Raw genomic sequence first — 19610 nt, 5'->3', positions numbered from 1 at the left:
CAACCTGTACCTTCATATGTCTGATTGTAGTGCTCCGGCGTGTGCGCCATTTTGAGAAAACTCTGATGACTACGCAGGGGCGTCTGTTGCCTATGCGGGAAGTGCTGAGTCGATTCACTTCCAGACTCTTTCAAGCTCAGGATCTCCTCAACAAAGCTGACGATACACTGCAGCAGTCACTAGACAAATACAAGACCAACCAGCTCAAACTACAGAGGAGAGAGGTACTTTCTTACACATTTACAGTTTGTTATGAGAATATGAATCATTAAAGGGTTAGTTCACCCAAAAATGAAAATTCTGTCAGTAATTACTCACCCTCATGTTGTACCAACCCCGTAAGACGTTCGTTCATCTTCGGAACACAAATTAAGATATTTTTGATTAAATCTGAGAGCTGTCTCACTCCTCCATGCTTCTTAAGGGATCGAAACTGGCCGGCCCAGAAAAGTTATGAAAGACATCGTTAAAATAGTCCAAGTGACTACAGTGGCTCAACCTTAAGTTTATCAAGCGACGAGAATACTTTTTGTGCGCAAAAAAACAAACAAAAATAACGACTTTATTCAACTAATCGTTTCCTTCTCTGTGGGCCGTGATATGTCACGTAGTGAAACTACGCAAAGCTTCTAGGTTGTACGTCACGCATCACACACATGACCAGCGTCGGCCAATAGTGAGCCTGCGTGTGACGTGCAACCTAGAAGCTTTGCGCAATATCACTACGTGAAATATCACGGCCGTACAGAGAAGGAAATGATTAGTTGAATAAAGTCGTTATTTTTGTTTGTTTTTTGCGCACAAAAAGTATTCTCGTCGCTTGATAAACTTAAGGTTGAGCCACTGTAGTCACTCGGACTATTTTAACGATGTCTTTCATAACTTTTCGGCTGACCAGCTTCGATCCCTTAAGAAGCCTATGGAGGAGTGATCCAGCTCTCAGATTTAATCAAAAATATCTTATGTACATCTTGTGTTCCGAAGATGAACGAAAGTCTTACGGGGTTGGAACAACATGAGGGAGAGTAATTACTGACAGAATTTTCATTTTTGGGTGAACTAACCCTTTAAGCTCATTAAGTAAACATCGGTTTTGTTGCGAATGCTTGAGTACAGCTCTGTTTCTCTCCAGTAGTTAGGATCAATAATGTGTCGCTGCGCATTGTCTTTAAACCTCCTTTCACAAGCGCTTGTCAACATGGGCATCAGTTGTTGTTGCGATCTCCAGTGTTTGTTGTAGTCTGTTCTATTTCTTTGTCTCTTCAACTGTGGTGAGCTTACAGAGTACATATGCTTGGTAAGATGAGGCAAAAGAAAGTGTCAAGGAAGGGAAAAGCAGGTCCTGCCATGGCTGTCCGAGCAGGGAGCGAGAAACAGGGTCGTAGTAGGGTAAGGAAAGTGCAGTCGTTTGGTGTGGGTGAGTCAGGTCAGCCCCTCCCCTCGAACGCAGATGAGCCAATGGCAGTTGAGTTTCAGTTGCACGGGGAACTCAGACATCTTTAGGTTTCAGTGCCATAGAGAAACACTGGAAGATCCAAAAATCTCATCAGTTTGATGGGGTTTATGCTACAAAAATGGTAAAATGAGGGGAACTTGTAACACTGATTCCAGGTATCCTGAGAATTATTTCCGAAACCCAAACAAGACAGAGCAAAATGTCTGCTTTGGATTAAGCTGTGTATTAATCTACTGATGTGGGCGCAGTAACCTGGTTCCCTAAGGATTCAACCCCAATCTCAATGAAGATGAAAACATTCATTTTCTGGTTGTCATACTCTCATTAGTAGTATTAGAGTCCAAGCTAACGTACAAACCTAAATAGCTAACTGTCCTCAGGTCATGTACAGCGTAGGTCAAAAAACACATAAACGAAGGTCTACATTTCAGTGCCTCTCCATGTTAAACTGGTTAAATGTAAATTAATTTAATCTTACCCTGCGATATATGAACCGTGTTGATCCTGGATGTTGTTTTTCTGCAATCGTGATGACCATAACATGAGGCTTCTCCCGCTTTCATTGTGATCTGTAAACCCTCACTTCCAAATTAATCTTGTTACCCACCATATTTATTTTAAAATCTTTTATACATCTCTCCATGGCATATTTAAGTCCCACTTGAATGCTCCTCGATAAGAGATGGTCCTTCTGTTTCCAAAATGTATCAAAAACATTTTAGGACAAGGTTTTCATACCGACAGCTGTCGAATGACAGTTAGGAACTCCATTTGTTTGTCTGAGTTCGCAACAGTAACTAAGGGGGGCGGGGCTTACCGATAGGTCAATTGACCTTACGACTGCAATTACTTGACCACGCCCATCCCTTTTTAAGGGTGGGTACTAGTCTATGACATCACAAGTTGGCTCGCTCATTGATTTACTTGTTGGTTGTGGAGTAAATTACTTCAAATGTAGTTTATCACTAAAAAACAAAGCACAAGTCTTTGTATGAGGTTATGATGTTGAAATACTAAATATAAAACTGTATAAATAAAATTACAAGGGGAAATCTACCAAAGTTTCAATAAATCGACATGTCATAAAAGGAACATAGGAAAAACCGGGAGGGCCTCATCAGCCATGGTAGAGCTCTCGGGAGCGGACGGGACGGCCTAAGGGGGAGCGTCCGATGGGAAAGTGTGTGAGGCTTTAGGACTGTAAGGGTGTGTCTCAATCAGCACCCTAGCTCGTGAATCAGTATATCGTGCTCACAAATTCAGGGACTTTTAAGGACAGTAAAGATGCTGGTTCACTACACATTAGGACACTGATGACTCTATTTCCGGCGACGTGACAACGTCCTCATTGTACAACATCACTACTGGTATTTACGAACAACAGCAGAGCTGATATCTTTCTGAGATTACTTGTAATGTTATTTAAAGTACATTACACAGCCCTTAAAATGGGCGACTCCGACGAGGTGCACAAATTACAAGACATTTGGTCAAGAGGCAGTTCCAAACAAAAGCACACAAAAAAAAGTTTTCTCTCATAAATTCAAGCGAGAAATTCACGCAAATGATTGTGAGATTTTTCCGTTTATACCATCTGCACTGTGATTGGCTGGATTAGTTCCACCATGTCGATGCATTGCACATACTACAAGATCACGTGGCAATAAAATCAAACAGGTTTGAAAATATCGCAGCATCTATGACTGCTCGAGACAGGGTCAGATCACATCGCTGACCTGCTCATACTTAATGGTCATTGGCAAAAGTGAAAGTGACGTGAAAGCCAAGTATGGTAACCCATACTTGGAATTTGCTCTCTGCATTTAACCCATCCAAGTTAGTGCACACACATTAGGACTAGTGAGTAGTGAACACACACAGTGCCTTCAGAACAGAACAGAAGAAATTCCATTCACTAGCCTATGGATATCTAATATTTGATTTACACGTACCATAACAACACCTTTTTCCCATGATGTTGAGAAGCCTTATCATCGCACTGATTTGATTGGCTATTTGGGCTGTAAGTCAGTTTTGCTGTCGGCAGGATTAGTCTTAATCTGTGTTGCCATATACAATGTCTTGAGTCTTTGGAGTGCTTAAACAGCTGCTGGGATGCATTGCAAATATGACCGCAGAGTAAACTGACTCTACACACTGAGTGAATGTAATGTTTATATTGTGAATTGATGTCAGAAATATTTCATTTACTTTAACTCAGGCACAGCAGCAGCGACTAAAAGACATCTATGACATTGTCAATCAAACTATTGTTACGGCTGATGAAATCATCTCTGAGGCAAACCTGACTGTCCTTGAGGTGGAAGATATGATCACGGTAAATCTGCTTTATTATCAACTTTATATCTGCATATTCTGTAGGCTACTGCATGTAGTCTTACAACAGAAATAATATCCAAAAGGCCATATCATTTTCAACTCTACTACACTTATATTTTATACTTATAAAGTCTATTGACCATTTTCCATTAAATGGGACAAAACTAGATATATTTAGCTTGATTTTTTTTTCTTGTTCACTGCTGCTTTATGCTACCTCCTTGGTAATTAAACTGTTTCAAAATATTGACTGTTTTTATCATTTTTTTCTGGATCTATGCACAAGGATAAAAGCTCAAACCAAAGAAACGGCGTGCCATCCCTAAATTGAAGTTTAAGAACATAAAAAGAACATAACCAGTTAACTGCCAATGACTCATTTAAACCTCAATGATATTAATTGTTGTTTTATTGAATATGTGTGTATAGAATGTGAGAGAACAGCATGCAGAAATCGATGGGGCTCGTGTGTCACTGGAGAGAAAGACAGAGAAAATGTCTCAGTCAGACAGAGAACTAGTTCTGAGAGCCGAGGATCACGCTGACAATCTGCAGAGACATGCTGAAGAACTCAAGTAGTGAGTTTCAAACCAGAAATGACCAATGTTATTTCTCTATCTGTATGATATTTCAAATGTACTCTCATTCATGACTGTCATGAAATGGCGAAAGCTCATAGGAGCATCACTTACATGACAATGGCTGCTCTTATCTCTCCTTTAGTAATCTGAAAGGAAGCGATGCAAATGGACGCGTGCAGAAAGCCCTGAACGCCTTGAATGTGTATGACAATATCGTCAAAAACATAGATAACGCTAACATCACTGGCCTGACTGCTCTCAACATCTCCAGCACTACACATGCCGTAAGTCAAGTCACCTTTATTTTTGCTAGCGCTTTATACAATAGAAATGGTTTCAAAGCAGCTTCACGATATTAAACACGAAGGTAATAAATGATGCTAAATTCAAGTTCAGATTCTGCTGTATACTGTAGCAATAGTGTCATTATTCAGCCCAGTTCAGTTCAATAACTTATAAAGTTAATTTATTATGAAATAAGTTTGAATCCACTATTGCAGCTCTACTGAAGACAGTAGGAAGTATATCAATACGTTGATTCCTATTACTAATTAACTCATTGCAAAATATAAAAAAACAAAATGCTTACAATTTCCTGAAAAAATAAAAAAAAATAAAAAAAGTTGGAAAAGTGATTATGATGAACAGATTGTAATACCATGGTATATACTGTATATATATATATATATATATATATATATATAGTACCACAGTACTGAATGATTACCATATTATTTGCATGGTACTTCACAGCATCATCACATTTCTTCAAAATATCATAGGAGTGTTGTTTTATGTACGTCTATCATTTTTGTATTGAATCTACACCTTTGAACGCTAATGCATCTCTGTGTACGGTGGTTAATGTGTTTACTTGACGTGTCCCCTGATGTTTCTCTCAGGATATTGACGGATTAAACGCTAAACTGAGCCTCATGCGCTCTCAGAGTGACAGTGTGTTAACAGAGGCCTCAACCCTGGACTATCAGCAGAAAGGTAAAGCAGAGAGAATGCTTTTTCTCACTTTTCCTACTTTGTGGATTTAACTAAGTCCATTTTATTTTATTTTTGCAGACATTGTATCCACAGTCCTCGACAATAAGAAATACATCGAAGAGACCAATGAGATGATGGATAGCTCCTCTAAAAAAATAGCTAAGATCCTCAGTGACATCAATGCAATTCATAAAGGCAAGAATAAATGGTAACACTTTATTTTAAGGTGCTTGTAATAAGCAGTAATTAACAGTTAATAAGACACTTATAAGACCTTATAAGACACTTATAAGACCTTATAAGATGCATATAAGATGCATATAAGCATTAACTACTTCATATAAGGGTTAATTAAAGGTCCAGGCCCTGAAGAGATCAGGGAAACTACTCCCTCTTGGGAAGGTCAATTTTTAAGGGCCTGGGAGTTTGTGTTACCATTTATGTTTGTTCGGCTGTTCTAAATGTGCAATGTATTGATACTTGAGAAATTTATTATTTAATTTAATTTATTTATTATCATTAGTTAATGCTTATATGCATCTTATATGCATCTTATAAGGTCTTATAAGTGTCTTATTAACTGTTAATTACTGCTTATTACAAGCACCTTAAAATAAAGTGTTACCGAATAAATTGTACAATGACTTTTTTTAGTTGCATCTCTGCCTTTCCTGGTTCTGTATTTGGTTAGCTCTGCCAAGTTTGATTTTGAATTCTTTCATTTATCATTTTCTGTTTATATCTTCTTTACTCTTGATATTGTTTCTCTTCTTAGAAATAAAAAAGTTAGAGTCAGAAATTTGAGGATAACATTAAGGGGGACCTATTATGCATAATTCACTTTTATAAGGTGTTTGAACACTGATGTGTGTAAACAACCAGCCTAAAAATGTAAAGATCCACCCACTCCTTTTTTTATTATTCCCATAAATCATAAACAGTCTCTCCAAACGAGCGGTTCCAGATTTCCCCCTACTCTTACGTGATGCGCAATGATGCACACTCATTTTACGACGGACTGCTTCACAAACGGGGGTCAGTTTAACTCAGGATTTGCACAAAAGTTGTTTCTGAAAGATTTTTAGATTCAATGAATTAAATAAATTTAACTCCAAAACAACTATATAAAGATATCCACTAACCATTCAGAAAAGCCATGTTTCAGTCTAAAAGTCTTAACTTTTTCCTGAGTCTCTCCATCAGTGTCCAACTCGAACAACACAGCAAAATCCCCAGGGTTAAATGAACACTAAGATGGTGAAAAATATAAACTCTGAGCAGAGTGTTAAATGAACACTGAAGCAGTGTTAAAGTTAATGAGATAATTAAGTGAATAATTGAGTGATGATTGAGCATTGTTGAAGACACCTGATGTTAACAAGCAGAATCACTGAAGGAGAAAACCGGAATTTTTAAGTCACCTTTATGGTTACCAGTGTCATCTATTTGTTCACCTGGCTGTTATAACTCCTGTACAGCAGCCAGACTAAATCTAAAGTTAATAATTTGAGGGTCACAAGCCAAACTAACACAAACACCGATCACCATAAGGGTGACTTTCAACTTTCAAAAAATCCGGTTTTCTCCTTCAGTGATTCTGCTTGTTAACATCAGGTGTCTTCATTAATGATCAATCATCACTCATTTATTCACATCTTCAGTGTTCATTTAACACTCTGCTCAGAGTTTATATAATTCACACTCTCAGTGTTAATTTAACACTGGGGATTTTGCTGTGTGTAAGGCTAAACACCCCTACTGACAATTTCTGACATTTTGTTTGTGTGGCATTCTCCAGCTTTTTTGTTGCCGGAGTATCCGTATAAACTAAGTATACCATACTTTCTTTAGATACACGCAAATATGTTACTTAATGTTGACCAAAAAGGATAAACAATGTTGATTTATTTTCACAGCCATTTTTGATCATATTTTCAAAGGGTGCCAATAATTCTGACCAGGACTGTATTTGTAGATAAAACTAAAAACATTTTTGTTAGTCAATGATTAATTTAGTTTGCTTACTATAAATAAAGACAATTCCAAAAGACCTTAATGTTTATTGTGATGTCTTTTTGAAATATGCTTAATCTTTTCTGTTATGTTCTAACTTGATTCATTATTTAGTACATAACAGAAAATATTATGCATATTTAAAAAAACCCCATCAAAAATAAACATTGAGGTCTTGTTAATTAATTAATAAATAATATTAATATCAATAATTTCTGCAGTTAGTAAAGCTAGCCAGTATCTGTTTAAAAACAGGTTTAAACTAGAAACCATGATTTTAAATTAGACCATAAAGTTCACTAAGAGTTCTAGTCAAGTTTGAGACCGCTCTTGTTAGAGTTCTATAGGGTTGTATTTCTACACTAGCATTTCATTTACAATATATGTGTATGTGCATGTTTGAATGTTTATGTTATAATACACGTTTGCGAATGAGTGTGTTTTTTGTGTGTTTCTAGACCGGACTGCGAGACGTCTGCAGTTCACTCAGGAAGTGGCTGAGGGGACTCTGAACCGCTCTGCTGAAGTGCTGCAGAAAGTGACACCTATCTTGAAGAGAGTGGAGGAGTGGGACGGCAACATGAAAAAGGAGGTGTATTCTGCCGCAGCGTTTGACCGCACTGTTCTGTCTGCCGGCGAGGCGGGTATGGTAGACTTCCATCAACACAGAAAAGTTCTATATATAGAAACTATACATCCATTTACAATGTCAGGACTCGGACCTGAAAAGTTAAAGTCGCAGATTGATGTTTGCTTTATGCAAATAACATGCAGCTTTGTTGGTTAAGTCAAATGTTGCATAATTTAATGACAGTGTGTGAGCATAGACTGTGTGAGATTTTCATAAAACGAAAGCATGTAATTGTAATTGACTAATTCTGTATGATCTGTATGAAGTTGTGTTTTTTTAACAAGCGGTTTAATCATAGCCAGCTGAAAAGTTTTTGGTACGTATCCTAATGACAAAGATGAATTAATAATAAGAAGAGGATATATGACCTCTGGAAGCATCTCTTTCAATAGCTTAGTCGGTATAGGGTCTAACATACATGTTGTCGATTTAGATGATTTAACGAGTTTACACAATTCTTCCTCTCCTATAGCAATGAATGAATCGCATTTTTCATCTGTGAGACTACAATGCACTGCCTGATGCGATACTGTGGTAGACGGTTGCATAGTTATAATTTTCTCCCTGATATTATCAATCTTGAAAGTAAAGAAGTTCATAAAGTCATCACTGCTGTGCTGCTTGGAAACGCATGGGGTTGAAGCTTTATTTTTCGTTCATTTAACCACTGTTTCAAATAAATACCTAGGGTTGTTTTTATTTTGAATAGGAAATCTTGCAAATTCACAGGAAATAGTTTACTTCTACTTTGAAAAATAAGGTGGATTGAGCATTCCAGATGAATTACTTGTATTTCCATGACCATGACCAGTTCTTTGGAACAGAGATATTGTGCATGTTGGCTTTTTTTGTGTGATTTTTTGCAGGATCATGAAGATTGTTGCTAATGCTTTCTTACTCACTCTCTTTCTCTCTCTGTGCGTGTGTGTATTTGTATGTGTTTAGTTGAGGACCTGTCAGAGATCGTGCCAGAGCTACTTGACAAGCTGCGTGTGGTTGAAGAGAAAAAACCTGTGAATAATGTCTCCACAAACATCATAAAAATCAGAGAACTCATCGCACAGGCCCGCAGTGTCGCAAAGAAGGTACACCAGGCATTAAACATACACATCATTTTGGCTGACCCACTTGTAGGTCACATAGATTTAGTCACATTTAGAATTTTTCAATTATAAGCCTTTCAACATATACCTACCAAAAGTTGATATTGGATTCTCTGTTATGAACTATACAAAATTCTCTGTGAAGAACTACTTATAATCCAGACATGAGATGCACCGATCAAAAAGTTGCTCTGACCATAGAAACAGGAACTGAGGCAAGGGTTATTCTGTTAAAAGAATTATGACACAAAGGCCACATACACAGCTAACTTTGGTTGTTATTTCACCTTCCAGTGCTTTAAATATGAGCCACTTTATGAAAAAACAAGCCTAAAGAGGCTCATACTAAGTGGAAAAAGCATCACTGCAGGAGAACATTCTGAAGCAACTTTGCAGCCTAAACAAAGCACAGCACCTCTATCAACGGTGGTTTAAATGTATCTTTGGTTGCTAATATTTCTTTGATCAAAAGTATTGGATACCAAATGGTGAATGCTTTTTGTCATGCTTTAAAGTACACCTATTTTGATGTTTAAACTAACATAAATTACATATTTAAAAAAAAAAATCCTTGAAAAAAAATTCTTCATGCCTTAAAATAGGTTGAATGTAACTACACCCTTGCTTTATTTATTATACACGGAACTGTGAATATGCAAATGAGCCCCGCCTCCACTCACTCACAGCAGCTCAGAGATCAACTCGTTGACAATCACACGTTGATCTGATTGGTTACAAGGTAGTTTGTGACGTCAGAAACACCAGCGATTTCAAACCATGTTTTTGAGACTGTGGTTCACTGCAGTTTTAAGGAGAAAATACTCAGCAATGCTGTTGATTTATGAATTTGCACATGGTTTATCTTAAAGCACATTAAAAACTGGATTTTCACCACAGGGGGACTTTAACTGTAGTGTGTTATTTTATAGTAATTCATATTTCAAATGTACTAATAATTTGCACCATCATCTTTACAAATATGTGTATTTACAAATAATTTAAGTGCATGGCATACAAGTTTAATTGGGAATGGCATTAAATTATTATTATACTGCAACAAATTAAATGCTGGGCTATTCTCAGGCTGCTCAACCACAGCTTGCAAATTCCCCACGGTTTACTGGTTTTACTGTTTACTGCATTATTTGGACTAGTATTGTTGAGTTTACCCTTTGACTAAAAATATTGTTGTATTAAATCTTAAACCGCCATGTTATTGCTAGTTACATTTTCGGCCTCTAAGTGCAAAAGTGAACTTTTTTCCCTATAATTGCAGGTGCAAGTGTCCATGAAGTTTAACGGCCAGTCTGCCGTAGAGGTTCATCCCTACTCCAACCTAGACGAGCTGAAGGCGGTCACGTCCATCAGTTTCTACATCAGAGTGGACCCAGACAAAGACCCAATAGAAGATCGCTTCCTACTTTACCTCGGAGACAAGCAAGTGAGCACTAGCTAGAAAACTGGGTCCGAAAGGGGGGAGGGGATATATCATTCACTCAAACACTGGTTCATTAAGGAATTAAACACAATAACTGTGTTGTTGTTGGATACATGAAACAGTTGATCCCATTGCTATTGGCAGAGTGAAAAAAGGGAAAAAAGTAACTTGCAATACTGTGTCTAAAATGTAAATTACTTAATTTCTTGTTTATTTTTGTTGTTGTATAAAAGAAATATGAGTTAAAGGATTAGTCCACTTCAGAATAAAAAAAATCCTGATAATTTACTCCCACATCATCCAAGATATTCATGTCTTTCATTCTTCAGTAGAAAATAAATGAAGGTTTTTGAGGAAAACATTCCAGGATTTTTCTCCATATAGTGGACTTCAATGGGGTCCAACAGGTTGAAGGTCCAAACTGCAGTTTCAATGGAGATCGTAGAGCCTTTGAAGCTGCATTGAGACTGCAGTTTGGACCTTCAACCTGTTGGACCCCATTGAAGTCCACTATATGGAGAAAAATCCTGGAATGTTTTCCTCAAAATTCCTTCATTTATTTTCGCCTGAAGAAAGAAGGACATGAATATCTTGGATGACGTGGGGGAGAGCAAATTATCTGGAATTTTTTTATTCTGAAGTGAACTAATCCTGGTGCCTGCATTCCAGTGGTGACGTGATTCTGTAGTCTGCCAGATTATTGTAGTCTGCTGTATTTTCTCAACCTAGCACTCAGAAACTGATTGCAAAATGGGAAATTTTCGCTTTTACACTTTTTTTCCCTTTAGTGATTCAGATGCTAAAACAACGGACACACCACGTATAAAACAACACTTGCTGCCAGCGGTGCCCCGGCAGCGGTGTCCGTTTATGCACACTTCATAAACGGACATCACTAGCATGTCAATACGAATTCTGAAACATAATTTCTAAATCATGTCAGTAATAACATATGCCAATAATGATTCATATGACGTTTCCCTTGCCACGGTGTTATTTGTGTCTTGTTGAGAATGTAACGAAATCTCTTATTTAATGATGCAGTCCTCCTTCTGTGGGCGCTGTGCTGGCTGTACTAGATTTAGCGTTTATAGTTCAGGTGTTCACACAGAATGAAATGCGGTGAGCTGAAAGCTTTTTTGCTTTTAAAAATATGGCGCAGTGAGACACGCCAAAGAAGACAGTCTATCGCATGTAGCTAAATAAAAACTATTTTAAAACAGCAATGGAATGCAAATACAAAATGCAAAAACGCCGTATCGCCTGCTGTTGACCAGTCCTGTCAGTCTGCTCTCAGGTTTCAACAAACCATCATTGATTCAAAGAGCTGATGAGGTAATAATAAAACTGTTCAGCGAAATTGAGAATTCATTCTATACTTTATAACTTTGCCCAGTTTACAGCGGGTCAAAGTTTTAATTAAGATGGCTAATTAAAACCTTACATCAGGCACACATGATGAATTCCTTCCTTAATCAGGCTGATTTTACACTTCTTTCGGTTGTTGGCTCAAGCCCAAGTTCTTTTCCATCTTCCCCCTTTGCAATGTTTGGTTCCAAACCACAGGACATCTGCATCATAAATGTAATGGCTCAATAAAAAGAGCTATAAAAATACTTAACTTTTTTTCTCGCAATGGAATGTGTTGTTAAATGTCGATTCTACTTGTGTGTGTGTGTGCAGGGGCGTAAGGACTACATGGGACTGGCCATAAAGAACGATAATCTGGTTTATGTGTACAATCTGGGAGGAGAGGACGTGGAGATTCCACTCAGTTCAAAGCCGGTCAGCTCCTGGCCTCCTGTCTTCAATCTTGTTAAAGTGGAGAGGTAGAATAACTGCTTTCAACATCTGATCTTAAATAATGGTTTTATTTAAGAAACCTAAGAGGAAAAAACCTAGGAACCTAGGAAACACACACACACAGCAGCCAATTATGTGTGTATGTCTAAATAAAGTTACCGCACAAATGTTCAGGACTTGGACCCACATTTTGAGAGTAAGATTTGTTAACTTGTGCTCCAGGAATAAGATTTGTTAACTTGTGCTCCAGGAATGTTTTGTTCACACAGAGCAGTTTTTCATTAGAGGTTTCAGTTACAAAAATAAGGTCTGAAGCTTTTAGGTCCAGTTGCTCTTTTCCACCCGTGCTGCATCCTGCTGCTCTCTAATTACACCAAAATACACACGAAAAAAAAAATATAAAAATAAAAAATTAAAGCCACTGTCGGTTATTCAAGATTTCACTAATGAACTTGTTGGAACTGTTTATTAAATAATGTTGTGTCAGTTTTAATAAGCCACACTGAACTGACGATATATCCTTAATCTATTTTCTCTTAAACATAAGCCTAAATGTTACTTAATATATGTCAAGATATTTATCTTTTTTTTTGGCTTTTTGTAACTTAATTTAACTAAATTAAATTAGCTATAATATGAAATATGAATTTTCACTTACAATAAAGCTAAGAACATTTTATTTGTCAATGTTTCATTTAGTTATATACTATAAATATTGTGATGTCTTTCTAAAAAAAAGCAAGGGAAAAATTAATTTAACCTACAATTTTTTTTTTTTTAAGTCAGTAGCCAGTATATGTTCTGCACAACACTATGGTGTCAAGTTAAAAAATACTATTGTAGAGATGTATGTTGTTCCAGTGGTACTGGTGGATTTCCGCGGGAAATTTGAGCATGTCTTTGAGTCATTACGTCACATCTGTACACATAAAGGAGGAGTCTCGGCTATAGGCTATATTGCGTGTGAGGATGCTGGAGGTGGAGATTTATAGCCTTTTCTCACAGCACTTATTAAACTTATTAATTTGATGGCGGATCCAGAAAGGTTCAAACGACAATCACCAGTGACAACAGATTCACGTGTTGTAAAACTTCGTTCGGACTTCGGAGTGGCTACAGAAAAAAAGAGACTGCAACCGGCCCATGCGAAAACAAGGATAATATAGGAAGGACATTACATGTAGTCACGCAATGCTGATGTTGTTAACATGAACAATTTGAGAACAAAGTATAATTTGCACGGTTTGACGTGATATGATAAGCGATCGTTAGATTTAATCAGCGTGATTTACTGCAATGCTTTTTTCCCCTTAGTTGGTCAGAAGAACAAAGGTGTAAGTTACTTACTTGTTCAGATGACATTTTCCGGTGAAAACTCTTATGTTGGTCATACTTCCAAAAAGAATAATCTGTGATTGCGAACGCCAGTATCGACACCGGCGCGGCGACTGACAGCCGCACATTCTCCTCAAAACATTGTGTTCATCCGCGCTGTGCCGTGCCGAGGCACAACCCACGTAAAGTTGATAATTCAGATTTCAAACAGAGATGGCGACAAAGAGGAAAAACTACGGACTGCAGCTTTAAATAAATCACAGAGTCATTTAACTTTTTTCGTTGTGGTTATGGGGGATATTGGTCACTATTGCGAGAATAGAAAAGGGGCTTGACTTAAGTTATGTGTTTATACAAACTGTATGCGAGCAGCTACTGTAAGCTGAACAGGACGATTCGAGAGTCGTGCCTCAATCCCAAAACTCTGTGTGTACGTAGCCCAAGGAAAGTGAATTTGTGTAGCTTTTCTTGCTAGGTTTCATCAAATGCATGTTAAATGTTTTGCCAAGGGAAGACCATGCCGATATTGGTATATAGAACTTAGTTTTAGTTTTGCTATGAATAATATATCTATAATCATTGGTTTTACCCTTCTTTCTGATAGGTTGGGTCGCCATGGTAAAGTGTTTCTGACCGTCCCGAGTCAAGACACCACAGCAGAGCAGAAGTTCATCCAGAAAGGAGAGGGGGCTGGGACAGACTCCATGTTTGACCTTGACCCTAAAGACAATATTTTCATTGTAGGAGGAGTTCCTCCTGATGTGAAGGTGCAAAAATCTATTTTCTGTTAAGATAATGTCTCAGTTAGGTCATAAAAATGGGGAAATGGAAAATATGATTTAATAATTTTGTCACTGTAACATATTCTTATGCAGAAATGTCCTCATGTTCTTCCAGATTCCTCCAGCTTTAAGCTTGGCTCCTTTTGTTGGATGCATCGAGTTAGAGACTTTGAATAGTGATATCATCAGTCTGTACAACTTTAAGCAACTTCACAGAATGGATGTTGCCGCATCAATGCCTTGTCCCAGGTAAACCTTCCTTGCATCCATTCATGCTTTAAACACATTCACTTTATGCATTTTGGTTTGCCATTTACTATTATCCGGCACCCCATCCCACAGTTCTCTTAAGGATTGCATTCAAATATTAGCTAAATGTAGTTGTCACTTTATTTCACCAGCCCGCTTGAAATATGTATTTACAAATATAATATGTGTGAAATGTTTGTTAGTTTTATTGACATATTTTAAGGTTTTTATATTTAAATACATCACAGCAATATTGTGATATATATGGTCTTCTACCTACTTAATTTGGAAGCAGAGAATTTCAGGTATCATTAGCCTAATACATATGCAAATTAGTATGTTAGGTATGTGTCGCTCAGCTCTAGATCTATAACTGTGTTTTATAGCTCATTTACTGTATATTGTTATTGTCGTGTTTCTTCTTGCATTTCTTCCCTTTAAATGTCAGATATTTCTGAGATCTTTCTCTCCTAAGCTTGAGTGAGGTCAAAGTTGGCACTTTGTATTTATATATTGCAATCTCTCTGTTTTTTCCAGGCATAAGTTGGCTTTCTCTCAGAGTCGTGTGACAAGTTATTTGTTTGATGGCAGCGGCTTTGCTTTAGTCAACAACATTGAGAGAAGAGGCAAAATTGGCATTGTTACTCGGTTTGATATCGAAGTTCGTACTGTTGCCAACAACGGCATTCTATTCCTCATGGTCAATGAGGTAAATATAGTTTCATTATAAATGTTGTTATTCAATTAGTTTGGACTGATTCTTGGAAAACTGAAAAAGTAAAGTACATGTATGAAGAAATGATTGTGCTTGAGCATGTTCAGGGGCATTCAGAGTAAAGTCCAAGGATAACAATAAATATATAGTTTTAAAAATATTTCTAAATATAAAAGATTAGCAGAGTCCGCAGCACAACTATAAAGATAACGGCACAGAGAAACAATATTGTTTGAATCACTTTCAGAAAGATTTTTTTCCAGCTGATGAATAATAAAAACATTGACAGCCAATCAGAAACAATTCTAAAACAATTTTCAATTTCAGTTTACTAATGTTAACAAATGGAACGTTATTGCAAAGTGTTACATAAATGTCTAGTTCAGTCATGAAATGTTACAGCATGTGCAATCTGATAGCAATTACATTTGTTTATTAGAGCCAGAGTGTAGATTGATGTGAAAAAAATTCAGCATTTTAGCATAAGACAATAATGAAAACAAATGCAATACAAACAAAATGCAAAAAAGGGGTCTAAATACTTTATACTTTCGCATATTTGTAAGAGAGAGACCTGGATAAGGTTGCTTTGACATGCTATGTGAAGAATTTGAAAGCTTAAAACATTGCTTTGAGTCACAGGCTGCTGTATGTTATGTGTGATCATATGATAACTGCATAATTTTCTAGAATTATGAGGCATTCAAACTTACTCACTGACGCCTTACCTTACCACCCTACAGCTATGTGAAATGAATAATGTTTTTCTGTGCATATATTGATGCATTCATGATGGGTTTCCACAGACAAATTTTTTCGTGCTGGAGCTGAAAAATGGGTTTCTCCGTCTGATGTACGACTTTGGTTTCACTAATGGTCCTGTCATCATGGAGAGTAACTTGGCCAAACTCCAGATCAACGATGCTCGATATCATGAGGTAATGCTTTCTTGATACCAATTCCAGGGCATTCATCAAGTCATATCTTTAAACACAATGCATATCTTTTAACACCCTATTGTAAATTTGGTCTCAGGTGTCTGTGATCTATCATCACTCTAAGAAAATCATTCTGCTAGTGGACAGAAGTCATGTCAAGTCCATGGAAAGTGAAAGGAAACCCTTACCATTCTCTGATATCTATATTGGAGGAGCTCCTTCTAGCATTCTGCTCTCGAGGTGAGAAACTTTGCTACATCTTACTGCACAGATCAGGTAGAGAGGCTGATCCAATGACTTAGCAGTACTCATTTCCAACATTGAACCCGGCCATGTGGATGTTCCACAGGCCAGAACTGTCATCCCTGGTGGGATTGAAGGGTTGTGTAAAGGGCTTCCAGTTCCAGAAAAAGGACTTCAATCTCTTGGAGGAGCCAGGAACCATTGGTATCAGCAGTGGCTGTCCTGAGGAATCATTTGTATGTAACACACCCTTCTAAATTCATAGCAAATTATTCAAAATTATTAAATTACTACCAATTATTCTTAAATTCCAATTACCAATTATTAAAATAATTCAAATTATTTTGATGGCACAGGAATTATATATTTTTGGATTTTTGTTGTTTACTTGCTTAATGTAAATGCTGTAATGCGTGTGATGCGGTTATCCAAAAATGTGTGACGCAGAATGAAATCCAATATAAAGTCTTCAATCAAACAAGGCATTCTCAGAAGCAGGAGTAAACATGCGCGCACTACACATAAACTAAAGACAACACCGAACCCTCAACAGAAAGAACGGAGGGCTTAAATGCATACAGTGATGATTAACAGAACAAGAACCAGGTGTACAACTTAATTAGAAACCATGAAAACAAACTAGAAATAAGAACAGTGATCACTGGGAAACCATGAAAACAGATCTAAAATATGAAAACATAATTAAAAAAGAGCTGCTTAAATACATACAGGGATGATTAACTGAACAAGAACCAGGTGCGCAACTTAATTAGAACCCATGAAAACAAACTAGAAACAAGAACTTAGGAAATAAGAACAGTAAAAACCATGAAAACAAAACTAAACAGAACATAACTGCGGCCACATAAAGCATGGATAAAACAATAAATTGGTCTTTAAAAAAAAAAAAAGAAAGTATGATAGGAGACTGCTCGCCAGGCTGTATTCACTTTTTCAGCATCATGAATACCATTACGTCTTTGCACTGTTTAACTATGTATTAAAAAATCTTCTTTTTTAATTAATTAATTATTTTGTTTTGAAAGAACTTGCTCATATCTGGTTGTCTTTTTCCTGCAGATGTCCCGCACGGCCTATTTCACGGGAGAAGGATATCTGGGCTCTACAGCTAAAATCTCACCATTCCAGTCTTTTGAGGGAGGACTAAACTTCAGAACACTACAGTCCAATGGACTCCTATTCTACCACATTGATGGGGTATAGTCTTTTTATTTACTGTGTTTTACCCAGTCAAGTCTTGTTCTGTCTCTAACCTATAACTGGCGGAGAAGCTAATCCTAAACTAAGAAACAAAATAGATCCAAGGCTTTATTGCAAGGCTTTTCCTTCACAGCAGACTGTTCTTGCTATGGGAAGGAGGGGTCACAGATGTCACAGATCAACCCAGTCTTTCTCTCTGTTGTAGTTGGATGAGTTTTCTCTCTCATTGGAGAATGGTGCAGTGGTGCTCCAGTCCAAGGGAACCAGAGTCAGATCACATAAGAAGAATTACAATGATGGACGGACTCATTTCTTAGTTGCCTCAGTGACCGATCAGAAGTAAGTTGGTGACTCAGTGTTAATTATATTACAAATGAAAATATCATTCAATACAATATTTTACCATGTTATGTTCATTCATTTTAGCAAAATTTGAATCCCTTTTACTTGCATGCTATATCATTTGAGTTGAGAAAAAAATTAGTTGAGTCGAATTTTGATATGATGCAACCTTTTGCTAAAATACTTTAAATAGTTTTTTCCACATTACTTTACACTCCATACCCCATAATGATAAAGCATAAACAGATTTGTGACAACTTTGCAAATTTATTAAACATCTGAAACCTCACACTGTATTGTATTCAAATATTTTGTTATTACACTTGAAACATATGTTTCTAAAGTAAAAACCTGAGCGTGTGCAATAATATCATATATTGAATATTCTGAAATTACAAAGAAGAGAAGGAAGAATAAGAAGCACAAGACCCTTTGTATTGGGTAATCAGGTCTCTCTACATTTTTCATTTTTCTTCTTCAAAAAATTGTTAGTGCATATTATCTTATAGGTATTATTTCTCATCATATTTTTGTAAACAGCAGTTTTAATTAAAATCATTTATTTTCATGATGCATCCTTTTGTCTCATCTTATTGTTGATGAAAAACATTCTGCATTTTGTTTATCTCAGATGCAGTTCTGAAGTTAACAAGGTGTCCTTATATGTAAAAAACTTGTTACATCAACTATTTACCCATGTTGGCAGGTATGAACTTATAATTGATGACAAAGACAAGCTGGAGAAGAAGAAGCCGGCTTCCACGTCTCAGTCAGATAACGTCCCAAAGACCTTCTACTATGGAGGCTCTCCTACGAGTTCCACACAGAATTTCACCGGGTGCATCAGTTACGCTTACATTAGCAGGTAACGTATACAGCCTGTTTCAAACAAGACTAAAATAAATGTGCTTTTCTCACACAACCGCTATGCAGCAAATTACTTGTGTTTTAAATGTACTGTACAGGGATGCTCTGAGTAATTGATCTGGTGGTTCCCAACCCTATTCCCCAAGCCCTCCAACACTTCACTTCAAAATATGAATGTATAAGGAGCAACAGAAACACAGTTGAGAATCACTAACTGATTTCTAATCCCTTCCAGATAGCAATGTCTGTGATTGTGTGATATTATTTTTTTGTTTGTTGTTTAAGTATTGCTGCCTCATATTTGTAAAAATTTAAAAGTAAAAAGAAATAAGACTCTTAAATCAATGAGAGTCAGCTTTAGTAAATATGCTTTAGACCCTCACCTTAATAAATTCCACTCTTACTTATACATGTTAAAAACATTTTAATCATGACAACTCTCGATTTCACTTTATTCTGATGGTCCCTTTAACACATTAGAGTGTTAGTAGAGTATTAGTAGAATGGTAGGGTTAGGGTTAGAATAAGTACATGTACTGTAGTTGCAAAGTCAGTTT

General features: G+C 36.9%; 1 protein-coding gene across 2 annotated transcripts in view; it reads left to right on the top strand.

Annotated features, from left to right (window-relative positions):
* lama4 (laminin, alpha 4) overlaps positions 1-19610 on the top strand; it is a 76350-nt gene that overhangs the window by 43129 nt on the left and 13611 nt on the right. For both annotated transcript variants that reach the window (XM_056250527.1, XM_056250460.1), the window contains exons 13-31: positions 31-224; positions 3678-3794; positions 4226-4374; positions 4520-4661; positions 5280-5373; positions 5452-5568; positions 7845-8030; positions 8963-9102; positions 10397-10561; positions 12242-12387; positions 14301-14463; positions 14594-14727; positions 15265-15436; positions 16249-16380; positions 16478-16620; positions 16730-16859; positions 17704-17841; positions 18050-18183; positions 18893-19051. In XM_056250527.1, the coding sequence (XP_056106502.1) occupies positions 31-224; positions 3678-3794; positions 4226-4374; positions 4520-4661; positions 5280-5373; positions 5452-5568; positions 7845-8030; positions 8963-9102; positions 10397-10561; positions 12242-12387; positions 14301-14463; positions 14594-14727; positions 15265-15436; positions 16249-16380; positions 16478-16620; positions 16730-16859; positions 17704-17841; positions 18050-18183; positions 18893-19051 (2755 nt within the window). The remainder of the gene's footprint in view (positions 1-30; positions 225-3677; positions 3795-4225; positions 4375-4519; positions 4662-5279; positions 5374-5451; positions 5569-7844; positions 8031-8962; positions 9103-10396; positions 10562-12241; positions 12388-14300; positions 14464-14593; positions 14728-15264; positions 15437-16248; positions 16381-16477; positions 16621-16729; positions 16860-17703; positions 17842-18049; positions 18184-18892; positions 19052-19610) is intronic.

Source organism: Rhinichthys klamathensis, unplaced genomic scaffold (assembly GCF_029890125.1).
Source record: "Rhinichthys klamathensis goyatoka isolate OS25496 unplaced genomic scaffold, OSU_Roscu_1.1 h1tg000001l_1, whole genome shotgun sequence".
In the NCBI taxonomy this organism is placed as follows: domain Eukaryota; kingdom Metazoa; phylum Chordata; class Actinopteri; order Cypriniformes; family Leuciscidae; genus Rhinichthys; species Rhinichthys klamathensis.
Note: the sequence above shows the minus strand (reverse complement) of the source record. Positions and strands in the feature narration are given on the sequence as shown.